This window comes from Equus quagga, chromosome 11, assembly GCF_021613505.1.
Source record: "Equus quagga isolate Etosha38 chromosome 11, UCLA_HA_Equagga_1.0, whole genome shotgun sequence".
NCBI lineage: Eukaryota > Metazoa > Chordata > Mammalia > Perissodactyla > Equidae > Equus > Equus quagga.
The window spans coordinates 79,800,583-79,819,535 of record NC_060277.1 but is presented as its reverse complement, the minus strand read 5'-3'; the positions used below and the strand labels follow the sequence as shown (position 1 = coordinate 79,819,535).

The window sequence follows — 18,953 nt, the reverse complement described above, 5'->3', positions numbered from 1 at the left end:
AATAATCCTTCAGTGAGAAATTCCTTTATAACTGCTTGGATATTACCAAAATATAATTTAAAAACCTCTCTTTGTAACCACCTAAGTTAAATAATTCTTTTTTAAGGCACAAACTCGAAGGTAACAAAACAACCATAAATTTGGCATTTGGGACCACACTCTCCTAAAGGGCATCAGGAAGTTTAGATAGAGGCTGATGTTCCGGCCAGGGTGAGATGGACGTGGGCCTAGGCTGCAGGCCCCCACGTGTTGGGAGTCAACTCTGGATGCCGGGCTGTGGGGCGGCGTGGAGGGGCTGCCGGGGTGGGCACTAGGGGAGCTCAGGGCAGCAGCCATTTACCAACCTAGGAACTGTTTCTGTACGGTAGCAACTGATGCTGCCGTCCCAGTGCCAACTGCCTGAACAGCAGCTCTGCCTGCCGCTTTCTATAAACGCAACTCAATAAAAACAGGAGATTATGGGCACACTGTTTCATTAGTTTATTAGAAAAGAAAAACAGTTCCCACAGACACAATATACAACATTCTAATTTCTAAATCCTTTTGCATTGTTTTTTAATCTACTGAGACTAAACACCCTTCACAACCCCTCCCCATGGTTTGCTCTGTTCACACTAGAACCCAACTCCTTGCTCCTAGTTGCACAAGTCAGAGGTTCCAACAACCCGGACCACAGCCATCACAGTGGAACCGCTCTCTAAAGTGGTTGAGCCCTTTGATAAACTTAAACAGCTGCTAACTCATTCTAACTAAACAGTGGATGGATTGTGTCTGCCCCTAAGACTAAATGCCACACATCTGATGCTCACACTCAGATCTTCCTATTACCACTTGACACCGAGAAAGTATGGTGGAATATTCACCGATGTGTTAATCCTACGAGTGCTACTTGTGATCCAGAGTCAAAATAAATAGTCAGGGTGTCCTCTAAAAAGCCCATGACGGCCCTTTTGGCTGTGTCGCCAGTCAGTGCCTGGACGCTGCTTATGTGCTCCAGGGCTGTTTTGACCATCTGGTCTCTTTCCTGGGGGCTGTGGGGTGCTCCAGTGTCATCTCCCTCTGCTCCTGACTTTAAAAACTGTAGGATATAGGACTGGATCATGTCCCCATTCAGTTCAAGGGTTTCTTTGATGGAGGGCAGGTCTGAGGTGCTGGCCAAGCTCAGGAGGTGAATCAGCGCCTGGCAGATTTGGGTCCGCAGGCTGGCACAGTACTTGAATTCCAGAAAGTCTGTGGTGTCTTCACTCTTCTGTAAGGCAGTGACCAATGCGTTCCAGATCTGAGCATACTGGTCAACAGACCCATAATGCTCCCTCTTGCCCGGAATGGAAAGGGCAGTGGCAGATTTGATGCGCACTTTGAAGTTCTTGCATGATGTCACAACGGATGTCAGGGCGTTGTAGGCCTGGGAGGTCCACGGGGCTGTTCCTGGAAAGAATCCATAGTCATTAAAACAAATGAAGGCTTAGAAATAAGTGAGGGGTAGTGGGACAGAAGGAAACACGTATTTGTGCTCAAGTTAGAAAAATCTTATGTTTTCATTTAATACACACAGTAATCCTGTCAGATCAGAGTGGTGAGTGACTAACTGCCAGATCCTAAGGCAGTGGCTGAGTCCTGACTCCCAAACCTCCCTCTGTCCCCAGACAAGCCTGTTGCAGGCTCAGGGCCTCTGCTACCCTAAATAGGGACTCTGGCGACTTTGAAAGAAGCTTCTTCTCTGGGAGGATACTGTCTCGAGGGGTGAGGCTTGACGGGAGAAGCATGGACTGAACTGCAGCCACACCTGTCCCCTCAGGTGGGTGCTTCAGAGCAGTGCGCAAACTGCACAACTGTGCGCCCAGCCCTGTTCATGCTGGCAAAAGAATATTTCCTCACCCGGCTTAGCATCTAGACCCTGCTCTGGCCACAGCATGTCATGGATTTTATTGCAAAGAAAAGGAAAACACTATGTAGGCAGTGACTGGGGAACAGCATACTCAGATTAACTGAAAGCTCAATTTGCTGATTCTGAGAAGATGGTGCCCAGATTTCTGTCTTCTCTCCCTTCCTGTTGGCCCCAGGAAATCAGCCTGCTTTCCTCCTTGTCAGAGCTCCCACTACCCACCAGCCACTCCATTTGGGGGGGTTCTTATTCCTCAAGATGGGCAGCAGAGTAAAACGCAGCTTCCCTACTCTCCCAGCCCTTCCCAACTCTTTGCTGATTCCAGAGAGGAAGGAAGATGCCCACCTCAGTGAGCGCCAACCCCAAAGGTCACCTTAGGCTATTCCCTCAGTGGAAAAAACCACCAGGCTGCTTCTCCACCAGCTCCCGGCTGACTGGTCTGCATGGACGCTCTTGACAAGAAAGTAGAGCACAGCCAGCTTCCTGCATGCTCTGCTGGTCCAGAATGATTTTTTCCCTCCAAGAACACAGGCTTATGTTTCAAATCTTGTCACAGAGACAAACGTGTAAGGCGAATGCTGGCAATTGAAGTGAAAGGCATTTGGAGGCTGTGATCCACACACCTAAGCAGCTGTCAGCCTCTGGTGACACACCACGGTGCACGGCATGTGCCACTGCTCCGAGACAGCTGCCCTCCCCACGCACAGCGCGCCACTGCAGTTCAGGATTTCCAATGGCACCCTCCCTCTCCCACGCCAGTTTTCTCCTTTATTTTTTTCCTGATTGTTAAAACAACATGTGCTTATTGTAGAAAATTTAGAAAATGAAAGCAGAAAAAATATCCTGCTACTCCTCCCATCCAGAGGCAACCACTGTTGACAATTAGGCTCCTTTCCTTTCAGTCTTTTTTCTACCTATTTACTGAGATCATACGGTAGAAACAATTTCATATCCTGTTAGAGTTTGCTTAACATCAGAAGCATTTTGCCACATTATCAAAACATTTTGCAAACACAATTTTAAATGGCCACAAAATATCCATTGAATATATATACAAATCATGATTTCCCTCAGCACATCCTACACTTGGTGTTCTATATGTTTCCATTTTTTCTAATCTTGTGACGAACATCTTTAATAACAATGCAGACTGGTGTGTGCTGTCCGAGGAGGCCGTCCACCAGCGAGAAGAGGGACACTCTCTTACCTAACGGAAGAGCAGGATTTTTAAACACATTTCCCAGTGCGTAACAAGCATTCCATCGGACTTTCATGGCAGCCTCAGTCAGAACAGTAGAAATCAAGGCCTGGAGAGACTCCTCAATGATTTCAGCAAATCTGGGTTTTTGTATATGAGACGGTTGCAGAAAATGAAGCAAATTTCCAAGGGCCCGGACTGCATTGCTTTTCACCTAGAATAACATGTAAAAGTATTAGAAATCTGTTTTGCCAAAGAGATGTGTCAGAAAGTATAATTTCAGCTTTAAAAGCCCAGGCAGTCCCAGACATCCTAAAGCAAGAGAGCTAATGAAAAATGTGGCCAGTAAAGGTGCAAGTCCTCGGATCTCCGCCAGGTCTGGTGTGGTTAACGTTCCGAGCCACCAGAGAGGTGAGGTTCCAGAGCTCCTCGCCATGATTTCTCAGTGAGACTGGACCTCAGAGACGTCCATCTTCACTGTTTCATAGAGATGGCATCTAAGGCCCAGGGGCAGCAGGACATGGCTGGTTTGCACAAGGTAAGGAGGAGAAGCTGGGTTTCATGATTCCAGTCCAAAACTTTTCAGCTAGAGTCTCAACCTTTGCAGCATTAACAGAATCATCTGGGGAGCTTTCTTTTTTCAAAACAAATTCCCAGGCCCTAACCCTGGAAATTCTGATTGAACTAGCCTGCAGTCGGGTTTCCCAGGTTTTCAGAGCCACTGTAGTAAATTAAGCACTTGGTGCAGGTCAGGTACTACGCCAGGCGCTTTAACATAAGGCATCTCAGAATCCACTGAGGTATGTGTGATGACGTCCATGTTAGATGAGGAAACTCACCTTCAGAGAAGTTAAATCATGCACCAAAGGCCTCCCGGCTACTAAAGGGACAGCCAGGATGTGAACCGTGTCTGTCTGACCCTAAAGCTCGGGTCTACGCTTTTTAAACTTATTAGTGTATAACAGGGGATATTCAAAGCCAAGCTGCTCATCTTTCTGACTGGTCAATTCTACTTAAGGATTTTTTACAAAAAAGCAAATTAACATTAAAACAAACATGGACATATCATGGGGTATTACAAATGGCACTGATATTTTTCGTGAGTTGGGAGACAGGAAAGAAACTGCCCAAGAGCGGGCCACTTGATACCCTGCGCACACTCTCCATCTCCTCTGAACAGGGATATACTTAGTGGCATAAAACGATAATACGTGAAGCAGCTAACTGAGGAACACTGGGTTTGCTGATTGTCTACCTTGTCTTTGTCCTTCGATGCCTCTATGGCTGACCGCAACATCTTCAAGAGCAGCAGACCAGAGAACTCTTCCTGGAAACTTGGGTCCGGTGTTTCCCTATTCCACCCAAAGGAGGCAAAACATGTTGAAAGGTAAAACCCTTTAAATATACACCTATACGAATATATTCACCTAGTATAACTAAAAACACTTTAGGAAAACAGCTCCACAAATCTGTTCAGAGAATACCAAGGACTTACAGTTTACACCTAGTCCACATCTAGGAACGTAACCCAAAGGAGTATATCAAAATGGAGATGTCATGTGCAAAAACGTTCACGGCATGTAAAAGCCTCGAACAACAGAAAGGTTCAACAGCAGGGCAAGGGTTAAATGATCATCACATAGTGATGACTGGGTAATAATAAAAAACGATTTATAAGAGTCAGGAGAAGTCAGCAGAATGCTCATACATGTCACATGTTAGAGTTAAGTGACAAAAAGCAAGACACTTGTGTATGAATAGCAACAGTTGCCTCTGGGGAGGGGCCCTAGGGGATTAAGGCAGGAGAAAGGCTTTACACCGAGCACCCTTTGTACTGTCTGAATTTTCTTTTTATCTGTGAATATATTACTTAAAAAAATACAAATACGATATTTAAAAAGTAGGGCAACCATTACTAAGGTTTTGGACTTCTACTTTTCTACTTCCCACATTTTCTATAATGTGGATGTATTACTTATATCAGCATAGAGTATTTTTTATACATACATGTTAAGAACAGCTTACGAATCTTCTTACTTGAAGAAATAAAAAATAAAACAAAGCAGGAAGATTGACTACATAATTTAGGGGAATTACTGCTAATTCTTGGGATCAAAGATACCCTCTTGGGACCTCAGCTTCAGAAGCAACCCGGTGAAACGAGCTGTGACACCTACATGTTGACAATCAGGGTGTCTGTCAGGTTGCCCAGGGACCAGGCTGCTTTGGCGCGGACATTCAGAGACTTGTCTTGAAGTGACATCAATATTGCATTTGCTGTGTCTGCAACAAATATGACATCCTGTAAGAGAAACAAAACAAAACACTGTAGTTACTTTACGAGTTCACGCTGCTACCCTGGAAATTCTGAAATTTGTTTTCTGATAAAAGCGATATGCCTTTACTATGAATTTCTATTTGGAAATAAAAATTCATTTATTCAGTCAATTTACTATTCTTCTTATATGTTACAATTTGGACACTCAAAGTCTAGGGGAAGGTCCCCCGTGATTTTGGTGTGTGCCAGGCACCCCTGAGGAGCCTGTGGAGTCTGCCTGTGCGAACAGCTTAGAACCCGGCCTGCGATGGTTATCTGTGAACTCTGGGCTTGGATATTTCCACCTCAGGAAATGATGCTGACAATGAAGAGCATTTCCAAAATACCTCCTATTCACTTACACACCTCTCAGTGAGAGAAGTGTCACAAGTAAGAGTGAAGGAGAAATACATTTCCTTCATAGTAAACACTCTCAGTTTTCTAAATTATTACTATTACATGGTAATGTCCCGTTTAATTTTTTTTCAATTATCCATTAATTTAAACATTTACTGGGCAAGCAGGGTCCTAGGCAGTGTGCTAAGTAACTAAAAGTAAATGAACTACAAGCACGGCCATATTTTAGTAGAAATTAAGGAAACCACATTACAGAGCAATTTAATTTCCTTTACTGTCCAACCCTACAGCTTGACAGCCACCACGGGCTCTCCGAGAGGCACGGAGCAGCTCCGCGGGCCACCCTCACCTGTCTGAGACAGGGAAAGAGCACGTAGACTCCCAGGGCCCGCGAGGTCGCAGCTTTCACTAAACGGTTCTTGCTGTCGTTCAGCCCAAGCAGCAGAGTGATGCACAGGATCTGCCTGTCGCTCTGCAACGAGAAAGGATGGCAAGGAACAGTGAGGATGGAATAACTTCGCCACCATCTGTGCCAAGGGACTGTGACGTGTCACGTGCTTGAGTCCACATTCAGGAGTTGAACACAACTGAGACCTGGAGGCCCCCTTGGTAGAGAGCAGAGGGTCTCTGCTCAGACGCAGCTACTACCTGAGGGCCAGCTGGCGCAGGGCGCACACAGCATCTGGGATCACATTTAATCCTTACCACTGTGTGAAGTAGGTCATTTTATTCTCCTACTTTATTAAAGATGTCTTTTTTATAAAAGCTAATTTACATAAATAAGAACAGATGCAAACGCCATTGAGGACTAAAGGAGCGGAGCGCTCTGGACACTGTATGTGTTGGGCACCAGCTAAGTATTTTCACTGACTTCGTGTTATTACTCACATCACTCCCACTTGTAGACGAGAAAACTCAGTTTTGCAGAAGATAATCAAAGAGCTAGAACACGGAACAGCCGGGATTTAAAGGCAGGTTTTTCTAACGCTGGGTTTGAAATCTCTCTGACGTCAAACCCTCCGCTGCCCCTACTTCTCCCACCTGCTTTCTAAGCACAGGGAGGAAAGCTCTCCAAAGACACTGAGATTCTAAGTTTCCTACTGCCCTCGCCCCACACTCAGGGAGAATAAGCACCTTCTCCTCAGAGATGATGGGAAATGCTGGTTCAAAATGAAAAAGAATCAAAATCAAACTCAAGCTCTGATGCTCAGGGGCACGACTTAAGGATGAGAAAACGCCCCAAGTTACCGGCAGGCTGCTGAAGGCTTCTGGCAAGATGGAAGACAGGGCATCGCAGGCGCTCGCCTGGAGGGTCGGGTGCTCTGAATTCTGCAGGGCTCTCGGTAAAGGACCGTTCAGCATCATAGTCCAGAACATCACCACCTGGAAGAGGGGCGCAGTTAAAACCACGGCCGGAGGGACGACAGCGGAACCAACCGATGCTAAGCTACGAGAAGTGACCATGGTAATGAAACATTTTTCTTTAAAGTAGTGGCCTTTTGTAAATACTTTCACTGGTTCTTCTTCCAGAGATGAAAGAACTTTAGAAAACTACTAACTGAATCCTTCCATTTTATCGATTAGAAAACTACAGTCTGCTCCAGTCAAGCAGCAATAGTGATGAGGAAGAGGATGAAGGTGATGATGACAGTAACAGCAGTAGCAGTAGCAGCTAAGGTTCTTCAGAGAGCTTATATGCCAGGCGCTGCTCTCAGTGCTTTACACATAGCAACCCAGTTTAACCCTCAGCAGAGCTGAATTAAATATATCATTATCTCCATTTTCACACAAGGAAACTGAGGCATGAAGAGAGAATGTAACTTGCTAGTAGGCAGCAGAGCTGGACTCGAGTTCAGATCAACTGACACCCAGCTAGGGCTCTTTCCCCTGATCCCTTGTGGGCTCAGGGTCCTGGGGCAGCCGGGAGGCTGTGTGCCGGTGTCCAAAGAGCACAGGATCTGGAGGCAGAGCTGGGACTGTCTTTCGGCTGCTACTTCCTGTCTCTCCAGCCTCGGGTGAGTCACTGGACCTGTCTAAGCTTTGGGTCCTCTTCAGTAAAATAGGACAAAGACATCTGTTTGGCAGAGTTTGTGTGATAATGCACTGTAATGCTGTGTGTAAAGTTCCTAGCACAGTGCCTGGTGCACAGTGGAGACTCTTAAATTGGGCAGTCGGCTCTGTTTTAAGCACTTTGAAGGATTATCTCACTTCAAAGCCCCTTAAGGTGGCATCTGAAGAGTACCCTTAACAGTTTCCTTCCCCTGCTTTATAAAAACCCTGGGATTTCATGTGCATTTGCAGATCTGCCTGGGGTTTTGGTGTCTTCACTTTCTGCTCCCTGGACTGGGCCCTGAGTTGGGCCGTGTATCCCATGCATCAGTTCTGTCCTCCCCACAGTCCTAGCTCCTGGAAACCCAGTCTGGGTTCTCCCTGCCCCAAACCAGAAGACTGTGGACAAGTGTGAAAGCCAGCCTCCAAGATGGCCCACGATGATTCTTGCCTCTTAACGTTTAGAAGGCAGCCCCCTCCCACACTGACTCGGGTTGACCTGTGTAACTAATAGGATATTGTGGAAATGACAGTGTGAAACTTCCGAAGCTGGGTCATAAAAACCCCGCAGCCCTGTCTTGCTCTCTCTCTCGACTCACTTGCTGTGGGGGATGCCAGCTGCCACGTCAAGAGAATACTCAAGCAGCCCTCTGGAGAGGTCCTCTGGGGAGGAACTGAGTGAAACTTGCTGCCAACAGCCAGCACTAACTTGCTGGGCACGCGAGTGGCCAGGTGGGAAGAGCCTCCAACCCCTGTCAAGTCTGGCTGACTTAACCTCACGAGAGACTTGAGCCAGAACCACCCAGCTAAGGTGCTCTCAATTCTCGACTCACGGAAAATATATGAGAATAAATGAATATTGTTTTAAACTGCTAAGTGTTTAGGATAATTTATTACTCAACAAGAGATAAGTAATACAGAAAAGTATATCCCTTTTTAAAAGATGAAACAATACCTGAGTGTGAACAGTTAAGACTTGCCTAAAGTCACTTGATGAGTAAGGGGAGAAGTTTGGATTCAAAACCAGGTCTGTGATAGCAAAGCTCAACTCATCTCCCTGCGAATGGACACATTTCAGCTTTCGTGGCAGTCTAAGAAAGGAAGTAGGGCTAGACATTCTTAACTCACTGCAAGGATGATGGAAATTATGAAGGGAAAAGAATAGGGAGAATGAGGAGGGCAGAGGGAGAAAACACCATGAACGTTGAGCTAATTTTGCTTTTGGCACTAAGCAGAGCCTTTTTTAGTGAGGTCATGTGTTCCTCTTTCAAAGAACTGGCACAGTGTAAGGGCAACAGAAACAACCTAAGACCACAGGAATTTAATAGGAATCGGGGGGTGGGGTGTGGTGGTGAGGGAGCTAAGGGAATTAACATTCATTGACCATTTACTATTTGTCAGTATCTTTACATTTCATTCAATCTTACAATAGCTCTATGAGTTAAGAATTTTTATTTCTCTTTACAAGAAGGAAACTATGCTCATAATCACATCCATTAAGTGGTGATCCCTAGATTTGATCTCCTGCCTTCTAATTCCAAATACTTGGCTTTTCCCACCATTCTAGGGTGAGTAACCAAACTAGGTTTTATGCAAAATAAATACTGGTTTTTCCATTGCTGACTGTATGTTACACATAATCCTACCACATACTCAACTGCAAATAAACTGAAATGCAAATAATACTTATTTATGCAAGTATCAAATCATCCTAGATTATAAACCATAATTTTTGACATTGGAAGAAACCATACCATCTACTCCACTTTATCACTGAGCCTCAAAATAAAAATGACTGAAGCACTAAGAAAAGAGAAAACTATGAACTGACGTTTACTTACCAAGGTGACGGGCACTCTCTGATCAGGTGCGACGCTGGAATCTCGTTTATACTGTTGTATTAAGCCTGTACCCACTTCTTCCAGAAGCTGCCAAGATAAATAGATTATCAAAGCAGAGTATTAGAACCATGGAGGAGGTAAAAAAACCACTTTGGTCTGGAGATGATCTCAAATCAAGAGGAAAAATAATTTCCAAATGATTTCCCTTCTTTTCTCAGTAACTCCTATGTCAGAGGCATTCTTTCCAGGAGCAAAATCACCAGCTATATATTGTTCATTTATTACCAAGTCAATTCTTTGGGCTTATACGTAGAGCTGAAAATAGAGGAATGTATGACTTCCCTATCTGAAACCTCTCAAAGAAACCTCAGAACTGATGGACATGCAGCAGAGGGAAGAACATAAAGGGAAGAGAAGAAAAAAGCATGTGGCTTTTGAGGAAAATTACCTTTGCTCCATGAAGCTGAATGGATGGATCTGCTTCACCCATGCACTTGCAAATCACCTCTCCAAGCTCCATCAGGTAGACCTGAGCCATTGAGAAGTAGCCTCTTGCCAAATGAGCCAACACCTGCAAGGAGAACAGAGGATCAACCCCAGACCTGAATGCAGGGCTGCAATATCCAGAAAGTGCTTCGGTATTTCAGAAATCGCTCACACTTTGCAAGGGCTGAAATCTGATGTGGAATGAAATGGAAAACAACCATTATCTTTATGACTAAAATAAACTATATCACACAATTTTATAGCACTTTATAGTTTATGAAATGTGTTTCATTAAGATTATCAGTATCATCTCCTTTAAGCCTAGGAACCATTTTTTGAGGTAGGTATTAACTGAACATTTCAACTGAAGAAAATCGGGCTGAAAAAGTGAAAGGTTAAAGAGGTTAAAGGACATGTGTAATATTAACCAGACAATTAGCAGCAGACGCCAGGAGCAAACCCAGGTCTTAGATCATATTTGAGTACAGAAAAAGAAAATACTTTAACCTAGGGTTGCTTTCTTCCTTTGTAGCAGCAATTATTTTGTCTCTAACCAAAGAGAAGTCTATGGAAAATTAAACATTTATTTAACTTTAAGTTGCAGAAATCAAAGATCAGCTCTATAATTTCTTTCAGAATTATTACAGAATTTAGTATACCCACCTGTCATCTAATAACTGAGGTGACTAAAATGGCTTGCAACACAAAGGACTGAACCTGACATTTTATAAGCAGGTTTTCCATGATTTTCATGGACTCACTCCTCGCATCATCGTATGAAGGAAGAACGATTACTGCCACTTCAGAGATGAGCCAATGAAACCTCCTACCTGTAAGGCCTCCAATCGCATGGGGGACGGTTCATAGGTGCTTCCTGCTGTAGACGCAGCATCGCCACCTGAGCAGGAATCCTCCTTGGGCAGCACAACAATGGAAATGCAAAGTCGAATGAGCCAGCAGGGCTCTGAAGAGCCCTTAGGGGAGCTAACTGATGCCTCTTCCAGAAGGGGTCCCGAGCTGCCTTTCTTCCACCAGTCAGCAGGGCTGAGGTGAGGAGTCGCTGAATTGCTATTGCTGAGTCCAGAAGAACAGGGCTGTTGTAAAAGTAGCTGGACTTCAGGTAAAGGTGCGTGAGTGGAAACTACGGCTCCCAGGAGAGTGAGGCTTGACACTCGAACATTAACATCTGTCACAGGAAACAATAAGAACCTGTCACTGTGGGAACAACTATCGTAAGGATCATAATTATCGCTGCAGGCAATTAAGAATTATGGTGTCTCGTTTAACTTGAATCTAACGAAACCTCTAGACCTAACTTCCAGTTTATAGGAAATACATGGGACAGAAATACAAGTTACCACCATAAAGAAACGACCCAACAAACTGAGAATGTAAGACATGCTACAAGACAACTGGCTTGGACTCTCCCAAAAATCAGTATGGTGAAAGAGAAAAAAAAGGGTGGGGAGACTACTCTAGATTAAAAAAGACTAAAGAGACATATAATAACTAAATGCAGTGCATGAACCTCGAATGAACCCCAGATTTTTTTTTTAAAAAAAGCTATCAAAGACTTTTTGGGACACATGGGGAAATTTGAACACGAATTAATATTAGACAATATTATGGAATTAATTCAATATTTTTAGGTACAAGAATAATATTTTGTTTTTTAGGAGATTAATCTTAGGAGATGAATACTGAGGTATTTAGGGTAAAACATCATGTCTGTAATTTACTTTCAAATGGTTCAAGGGAAAAAATCTATATAAATACATATACATACACAAAAATATACATATACACACATATGCATACATACACGCACAGACACGCATATGTAGAAAGAGAGACAGAAAGCAAACATGACAAATGTTAACTGTTAAGTCTAGGTAGAGGCATACAGGTGTGCAGTGTATTATTCTTTCAAGTTTTCTATGGATTTGAACATTCTAATAATAAAAAGTTGCTGGAGGACAAAGCCAGACACTTGAAAGGGACCTCTGAGATATGGTCCACTCCCCTCGGTTTGCAGCTGAAGAAAAGCCAGTGCAGTGGAATGAGCAGCGGACTGAGCCAGGAGACCTGGGTTGTTTTAATCTTACTTCTCCCACTAACGTGATGAGACACCTTAAGGCAAGATTTATCTTTCTGGGTTCCGTTTCATACACTGGTGAAAGGAGTGAACTGACTTAGTTTACACATCATTATCTCCTGTAAGCCTCAAAAATCTTATGAGGTAGGTATAATTCCTCTTGTTAGGAGGAAATTAGGGTTCAGGGAGAGCATGACTATGAGGTGGCAGAAATGAGAGAAAAAAGAGTGGGCTGCAGACCCTGGACTGGCTCCGGGTCCAGTACCCCTTCCATGATGTCACAAAAAACATCCACGCCTCCTTCAACTTCTTTAATTCTGACTGAAAAACTCGACTTGTCAGAAAGTGGTCTGATCCTAAAGCTTGCAAACAAAAGAAAACAAATGTCTACAGCACATATATATGATGTGTGGGAATAAGTTAGGAAATAAACAATAAGACTCTGCAGTGAGTGGGGATTTGAGGTTCTGGAATATTCAGAGGAGATAATGCTAAAGAAGTTAGGTTTTATATTCCAGTTTTTCTTTCCAAAAAGAGATGATGTCTGTCTATCTGACTGTCCAACCAGCCCCTCCTTATGCCTAGAGACGGACTGTTATATACTAGAGGGGGACCTCTGGTGCCTGGCTCAGTCCTAATTCTAAAGGAATACTCTGGCTACTGCACAGAAGCACTGAAGGGGCATTCAACTACACTGCTGCCCAGCTCACTTTCTTCCGATGGTGCCCACTGGGGCTGCAGGGGGCAAACTGGGGTTCTAGCAGTTGTTAGTTCGCCCAGAAACTTGAGGAGAATAAGTAGAGATATCTTTGAGCCATAAAAATGCTCTGAATATTGCTTTAACTAATAATCTAGATTTGATATAGAGAACAATCAGTTTTAAATGACCACCAACCTTTGTGGCGGAGATAAGGCTTTATCTGGTTCCAGACTTTGGTCAGCAGGCTGAGTTTCAGACGGTTGTAAGGCGAATTGGATACTAAATTTGCAAGGCACTGCAAAACACAAGAACAGCTCATCAACATGCCTGATTAAGTCACAGCACAGAGACGAAATTTTATAGCATTTAATTAACAAGAAAAGTCTTTACACCTATTTGAAAGTCAGTCTTTTTCTTTTTTGTCTTCTTTTTTAGGTTGGGGGGCGGGAACAGCACTTGTATTCTCATGGTACAACTAAGATAAAGGAGTATTTTTAGTAAATCATTTATTTGGACCTACAGAGATTGTAAGTAAGATCACACAAGTAGGTATAGACTTCCAAATAGGACATATTTAAATAAAATTACTACTTGGTTATATTCTTAAGTCAAGTTACTTTTGGGAAACGTAAAGCGTTACACAAAATTGAAACAGAAACCCTCTGTGGAACCTACGGATCACTTGGCATATTTACCTTAATTATCTGAGTAAGGGTCTGTGAGGATGACTCAGCCACCAAAGCTAACAACAGACATCTGTGCAACTCTCTAATGCTGGAAGCAATCATCACAGAGAAGGGGGTGAAAGCCCTTCTGTGGTCGCTGGTATCTTCAGCAACAGAAAGAAACTGCTTTGAGCCTTCCAAGATGGCCGATAAAACTTGCAGAGCACAGGCACGCGTCTGAAATTTCAGGACGATTTGCATCAGTTAGTTAAAAATCAGGAGTCGTATCCCCTTCTTCCATATATATTCTTAATTTTCAAAGTACTTAGGATCATTTTAATTAAAAGAATAAAAGCAATGTGATTATCTATCAGTCCTAAGAGTAGCCATGAATTAGGCTACTTGCACCCCACACTTAAAATCTTAAATCACATTGCTGTTAGGTTTTCCTACAGTAAGGAATAAGTCTAAGCTACACCATAGTACAAAAACCTGAAATCGTGGGCATGAGAATAATTTAGAGATTAGAGGCCTAGTTTATTCAAGCACAAGGCCAACTGAAAAGAGAGAGCTACACAGCCCATATGTATGCGTCTAGAGTCTGTTTCATATCAAAGTTCCCAAGGACATCCTGCTGTATACTCCACCCTGAAGCATCTACCAGTGCTCAATGTTAATGAAACAGGATATGAGGAACTCAGCAAATTCATCTTGGCAGGCACCATTAGTGATCCAACTTTTTACAAACACTCTTAGGTGGCGGAAATAACATTGCCTGCAGGGAAAGTCTTCGATAATCAAAGAAAGAAATACCATGAAAAATAACTTCCTGGGTGGAAGGAAACCCGTGCACCTTTGTCAGTGGACTGCTGCATCTGTCAGGAAAAGTGTCACTGCATCAAGATTTTCTTTACACGATTGAAAGACTACTTCCAACTGATACTGTGATGATTTTGTGGTATTAAAAATCAGAAAAGAAAAAATAAAAAGACAAGAAAGCCAATTTAACCAAAATGGAATGTGGGTGATAAATGCAGGACTACTAACATGAAACAATACTGTATCCCCTTTGTCCAGCACACCCAAAAATGCCAAGTAAACACTTTCAGTCAAAAAGCAGAGAATCAATATTATAATTCTAGGATCTAATCTAAATATTTACTCAAAGCATATCTGGGTTTGGTGCGAAAAAGGTTTTCCAGAAAGTCTTCAACTATGTTATCTCCAAGTAAGCAAAGAACAAAGCAGTCCTCCACGCCTTGTGTAGAATGGAATCATACACAAAAAACTAAAGAGTTATTGCTTTGAGAACAAACTTGTAGTATAGCAGTATGCTTCTTTGGAAGTAAGCATAATCACTCAAGTTAGGAAGTTGATAATGTACTAGGAAACTGTGTGTGTGTGTGAGAGAGAGAGAGACAGAGAGAGAGAGACACAGAGAGAGAGAGAGAGAGGGAGAACGTGCACTCATGCAGTCAGCTGATCCTAGAAGAACTTAGATCAAGGGCTAGCAGTACATAATTTATATTTTAGACTTTTTTTTTTTTAAAGATTTTTTATTTTTTCCTTTTTCTCCCCAAAGCCCCCAGGTACATAGTTGTATATTCTTTGTTGTGGGTCCTTCTAGTTGTGGCATGTGGGACGCTGCCTCAGCGTGGTTTGATGAGCAGTGTCATGTCCGCGCCCAGGATTCGAACCAACGAAACACTGGGCCGCCTGCAGAGGAGCGCGCGAACTTAACCACTCGGCCACGGGGCCAGCCCCTTATATTTTAGACTTTGTAGGCGACAGTCTCTGGCACAACCGCTGAACTCTGCCATGGTAGCACAGACACTATATAAAGAAATAAATGTGACTGTGTTCCAACAAAATTTTACTTATGGACAATGAAATCTGAATTTCATGTAATTTTCACATGTATTGAAATCTTCTTCTTTTGATTTAAAAAAAAAACCATTTAAAAGCATAAAAGCCAATCTTAGCTTATGGGTCATAGAAAAACAAGTAGTGGGCCAAATTTGGCCCAGAGGCCGTAGTCTGCCAACACCTGATTAGACAGCTGGCTGGTCTGAACTGAAAAAGGCAGATGTTACGCTAAACCTCCATTTCTTTAGAAGGCTATTAAAAATCACAATTCCCAAAGCTCACAAACCAAATAAAATTAAAAACTAAGTTGTGGAAAGAAATGAACTGATATTTAAAAATTTCCAGCTCATTTAACTTTGGTACCCTAACACAGAAAAAGCACCCATGACTATCACAGATGAAAACAAAAGGAAAGTCATTGAAATTGGTTATTTTTCACCACTGGGGTATAAAATCTATACAGAAATATGATACTATATCAAATTATACCTCACAGTTCTGATTTAATTTCCCTTAAATCCTGTTTAACACATCTGTTGTAAAAATGCTATTTATGACACTAAATCTAATCAAAGTTCTGCTTCACTTATTCTTATATCAATATTTAATATACTGTTTACCAGTTCTAATCAGCACTTTAAGCAGAAATTACTGAAATTATGGTTTGTGCAAGCAAACCATAAGAGGTGCAGCTCTCCAGAGAGCTCATTTAGTTGATTCAGTTTCTGTTGTCTGAATATTTCCAATGATAGATGACTTTTCAATCCTATAAACATCAGTGTGCTCAGTTTCACTGGCGGGTAGTTCCCCCTCCTTGGACATGAACACTTGTTCTAAGGTAATGAAACAGGAAAGCACTTTTCCTTTTTTGCTACTTAACAAGGTAGCAGAAATGTTTGCTGAGGTAGCTCCCTCAATCCTTATTTTCCCCTTTTTTATGCATGTTTGGTCTCAGAATATTTCTGGGAGGGGGATGAAGAAGTCACTGCCGGGAGAGGGTGCCACTGAGGTTTCGATGCAGGGCCCCCGGCTGTTGTCTTCTTTGGCTCTAAGTACTGATTCTTCTTCACACACGTTCACCGTTAATCCCTTGCTCACACTCCTAAAGCTGGCTGTATTTTGGGTGGAGGCATTTGAACACTGGGTCAGGGTCTCCAGATTCGGAGACATCCCAGCAAAGGTCATCTGTTCTTCACCACAGAATTCGAAAGTCAGCATAATTCTCAAGGTACCAAGAGGAAAGTTTGTCCTATAGTTTGATCAAATCTTGTGGATATATCTACATAATCTACCTTTGTAACACCTGAGGAAATCATATACAAGAAATCTGTAAATTAGTCATGCTATTTTTATTGATAATTTGCTCCATGCCCCCTGGAAACATAAAGGATGTGCTTTCTGAAGCACAATTCCAACACGTAACCACGTCACAATTTCCTAAGTACTGCCACACTGCCAAATCCTAGAGGAAATTTCTAAGTTTCCTCCTTCACAAGGAACCATTCTAGCATTTTATATTTCAATTTCCTGGAAGTGATCTCTGTCTACTGTTGGTGTTCTGAATGGAAGAGTCCACTCACCTCCCTTCTGCCCATTTCTGTTTGGAAAATTTCTCAGTATGTCAATGAAAACTGTGCTTCCAGCTGAATCTACCACAGGGCATATCAGAGCTGCCATGAACTCAAAACTATCATCACTGTGCACTTCGATGACAAGATGCTCTATTGTTGTCTTGTCATGTTTCATCCTAAGAGAAACTTCAGTCATCCAACTCTACACTCACAGTGAGCACCTGAGATGACCACTCAGCCTTTACACATTCTATGCCTTTTAATCTAGCTCTGATCATTCCAGAATCCTGTTCCATTCCATTTACATAAACCAGCACTTTTAATTTTTGCACATAACTTTCTGGAAGTCTTTATAAAAAGCCTCTCTCGCTGACATCGTCTACCAAACGCTTTCTTCTAGTGTGTGTCTTGGTGAACAATTAATTATACTATGGACAGTCTGCAGAGGTGTGCTCCAAGCCTCGTGGGGGACAATACTCACCACACTTATTTACACCCTTCTAAACCAAGCATCTGCTAAGAATCTATTGAGTATAATCATTTCACTTGCCACTGCACTGAAATGATGAATTTTGATCATTATTTTGATCTTTTTCAATCCTCTTTAAGAATGGTGACTGGTTTCCCATGTCTCCAGGCCCTTCATGCAGCTTTTGTCCAGGATGTAGGACATCTCCCGAGGGAAGGTCTGTATTTTTTTACTCATCACATTTCTTGCATTCACTGAAGTTAAACAACAAGAACATATCTAAAAGGTACCCAAATCAAGGAGGACCACTTTGCAATATGTAAAATCTCTTTTGGCACTCTAAGCCAAATGTAAACATTTAAAAAATATAAAGATGAAAACATAAAATTATTTCAATCGCCTTCCCTCAGATATGACTTCATAACCTCTCTGTCTTCATATCCCAAACTCACACGTCCCACATCCCCTTCGCTGGGCCGCTGCAGTGCTGGGCAGCTGGCCCGCTACTTGCTCCATAGCACCATCTCCATGGCTACTTACGGCAGCTCCTCTCAGGTGGAGGGTCTTCAAATGTGTGCGTGTGTGCGTGTGTGTGTATATTTTTTAACTTTTATAGTTTTCCTTTCAATTACTAGAAGAGCTTCATTACTGATTTATTTGCCACCATTCATTTTCCATTTTTCTCCCAGATTCTTATTCGCTATTGAGTCAGTCAACCTGAAAAATTTCTACTGGTTTAACTACTCGGGATACTGGGTATTTGAAATATGCTAGAAGACATTTTTTGTGTATAATTGAGGCTATTTTATTTTTCTTTATCCTGTAAAGCTTTTGAAGGGTCATTTAGAAGTTTTCTTATATAGCCATTAGCCATCAAGGAGATGATCACACGGAGTTTCAATGTATTGTGGATTACTAGGGCTCCTCCTTATTTTTAAGGGAAAATAGAAAAGGAATAATACTGTTGGCCTCATCAACCTTCTTCACTGTGAGAGGGTAGTTGGCTACCTAAGGACTCCCAGACGGCATTCAGCATAACTTTGTAATGTTACTGTAAGGGGAATCTAAGCAGCAGACCAGTTTCCTGACTGGGCAAGCGGTGAACTTCTGGAGAGGAGGTTAACATATTCAAGAAGAGGCAAATATTTGATCAGCCAGAGCTACCTTGCTGTAGCTATCCATGACTGCCAAGTTATTTTTTTTCTTTTTTAAAAATAAGTTATTCTCACTAAACTATGTAAATATTTATTACATGTGATTTGAAAGATACGAAAAAGTTGAAAGAAAAAAACATCGTTGGGATCATGTAATTCTATATCCTGTACTTTCATAAAACAGCATAAGCATTTTTCTAAGCCATACACATCCCTCATAACCACGATGTACCATATACTCCAGAGTACTTAAGCCATTTTTAAATTTTTTCCTATTATAAATATCAGGGCAATAAACAT

The 18,953-nt window shown here is 42.4% G+C and overlaps 1 protein-coding gene across 3 annotated transcripts in view; it reads right to left on the bottom strand.

The window, feature by feature from the left end:
• Positions 1 to 465: 465 nt before the first annotated feature.
• Positions 466 to 18,953, bottom strand: part of HEATR6 (HEAT repeat containing 6) — a 31,834-nt gene continuing 13,346 nt past the window's right edge. For all 3 annotated transcript variants that reach the window (XM_046675606.1, XM_046675608.1, XM_046675607.1), the window contains 11 exons: positions 13,624 to 13,830; positions 13,124 to 13,223; positions 10,964 to 11,319; positions 10,096 to 10,218; positions 9,648 to 9,734; positions 7,006 to 7,140; positions 6,107 to 6,229; positions 5,261 to 5,385; positions 4,339 to 4,435; positions 3,093 to 3,297; positions 466 to 1,428 (listed from right to left, as the gene is read on the bottom strand). In XM_046675606.1, the coding sequence (XP_046531562.1) occupies positions 860 to 1,428; positions 3,093 to 3,297; positions 4,339 to 4,435; positions 5,261 to 5,385; positions 6,107 to 6,229; positions 7,006 to 7,140; positions 9,648 to 9,734; positions 10,096 to 10,218; positions 10,964 to 11,319; positions 13,124 to 13,223; positions 13,624 to 13,830 (2,127 nt within the window). In that variant the 3' untranslated portion in view covers positions 466 to 859. The remainder of the gene's footprint in view (positions 1,429 to 3,092; positions 3,298 to 4,338; positions 4,436 to 5,260; positions 5,386 to 6,106; positions 6,230 to 7,005; positions 7,141 to 9,647; positions 9,735 to 10,095; positions 10,219 to 10,963; positions 11,320 to 13,123; positions 13,224 to 13,623; positions 13,831 to 18,953) is intronic.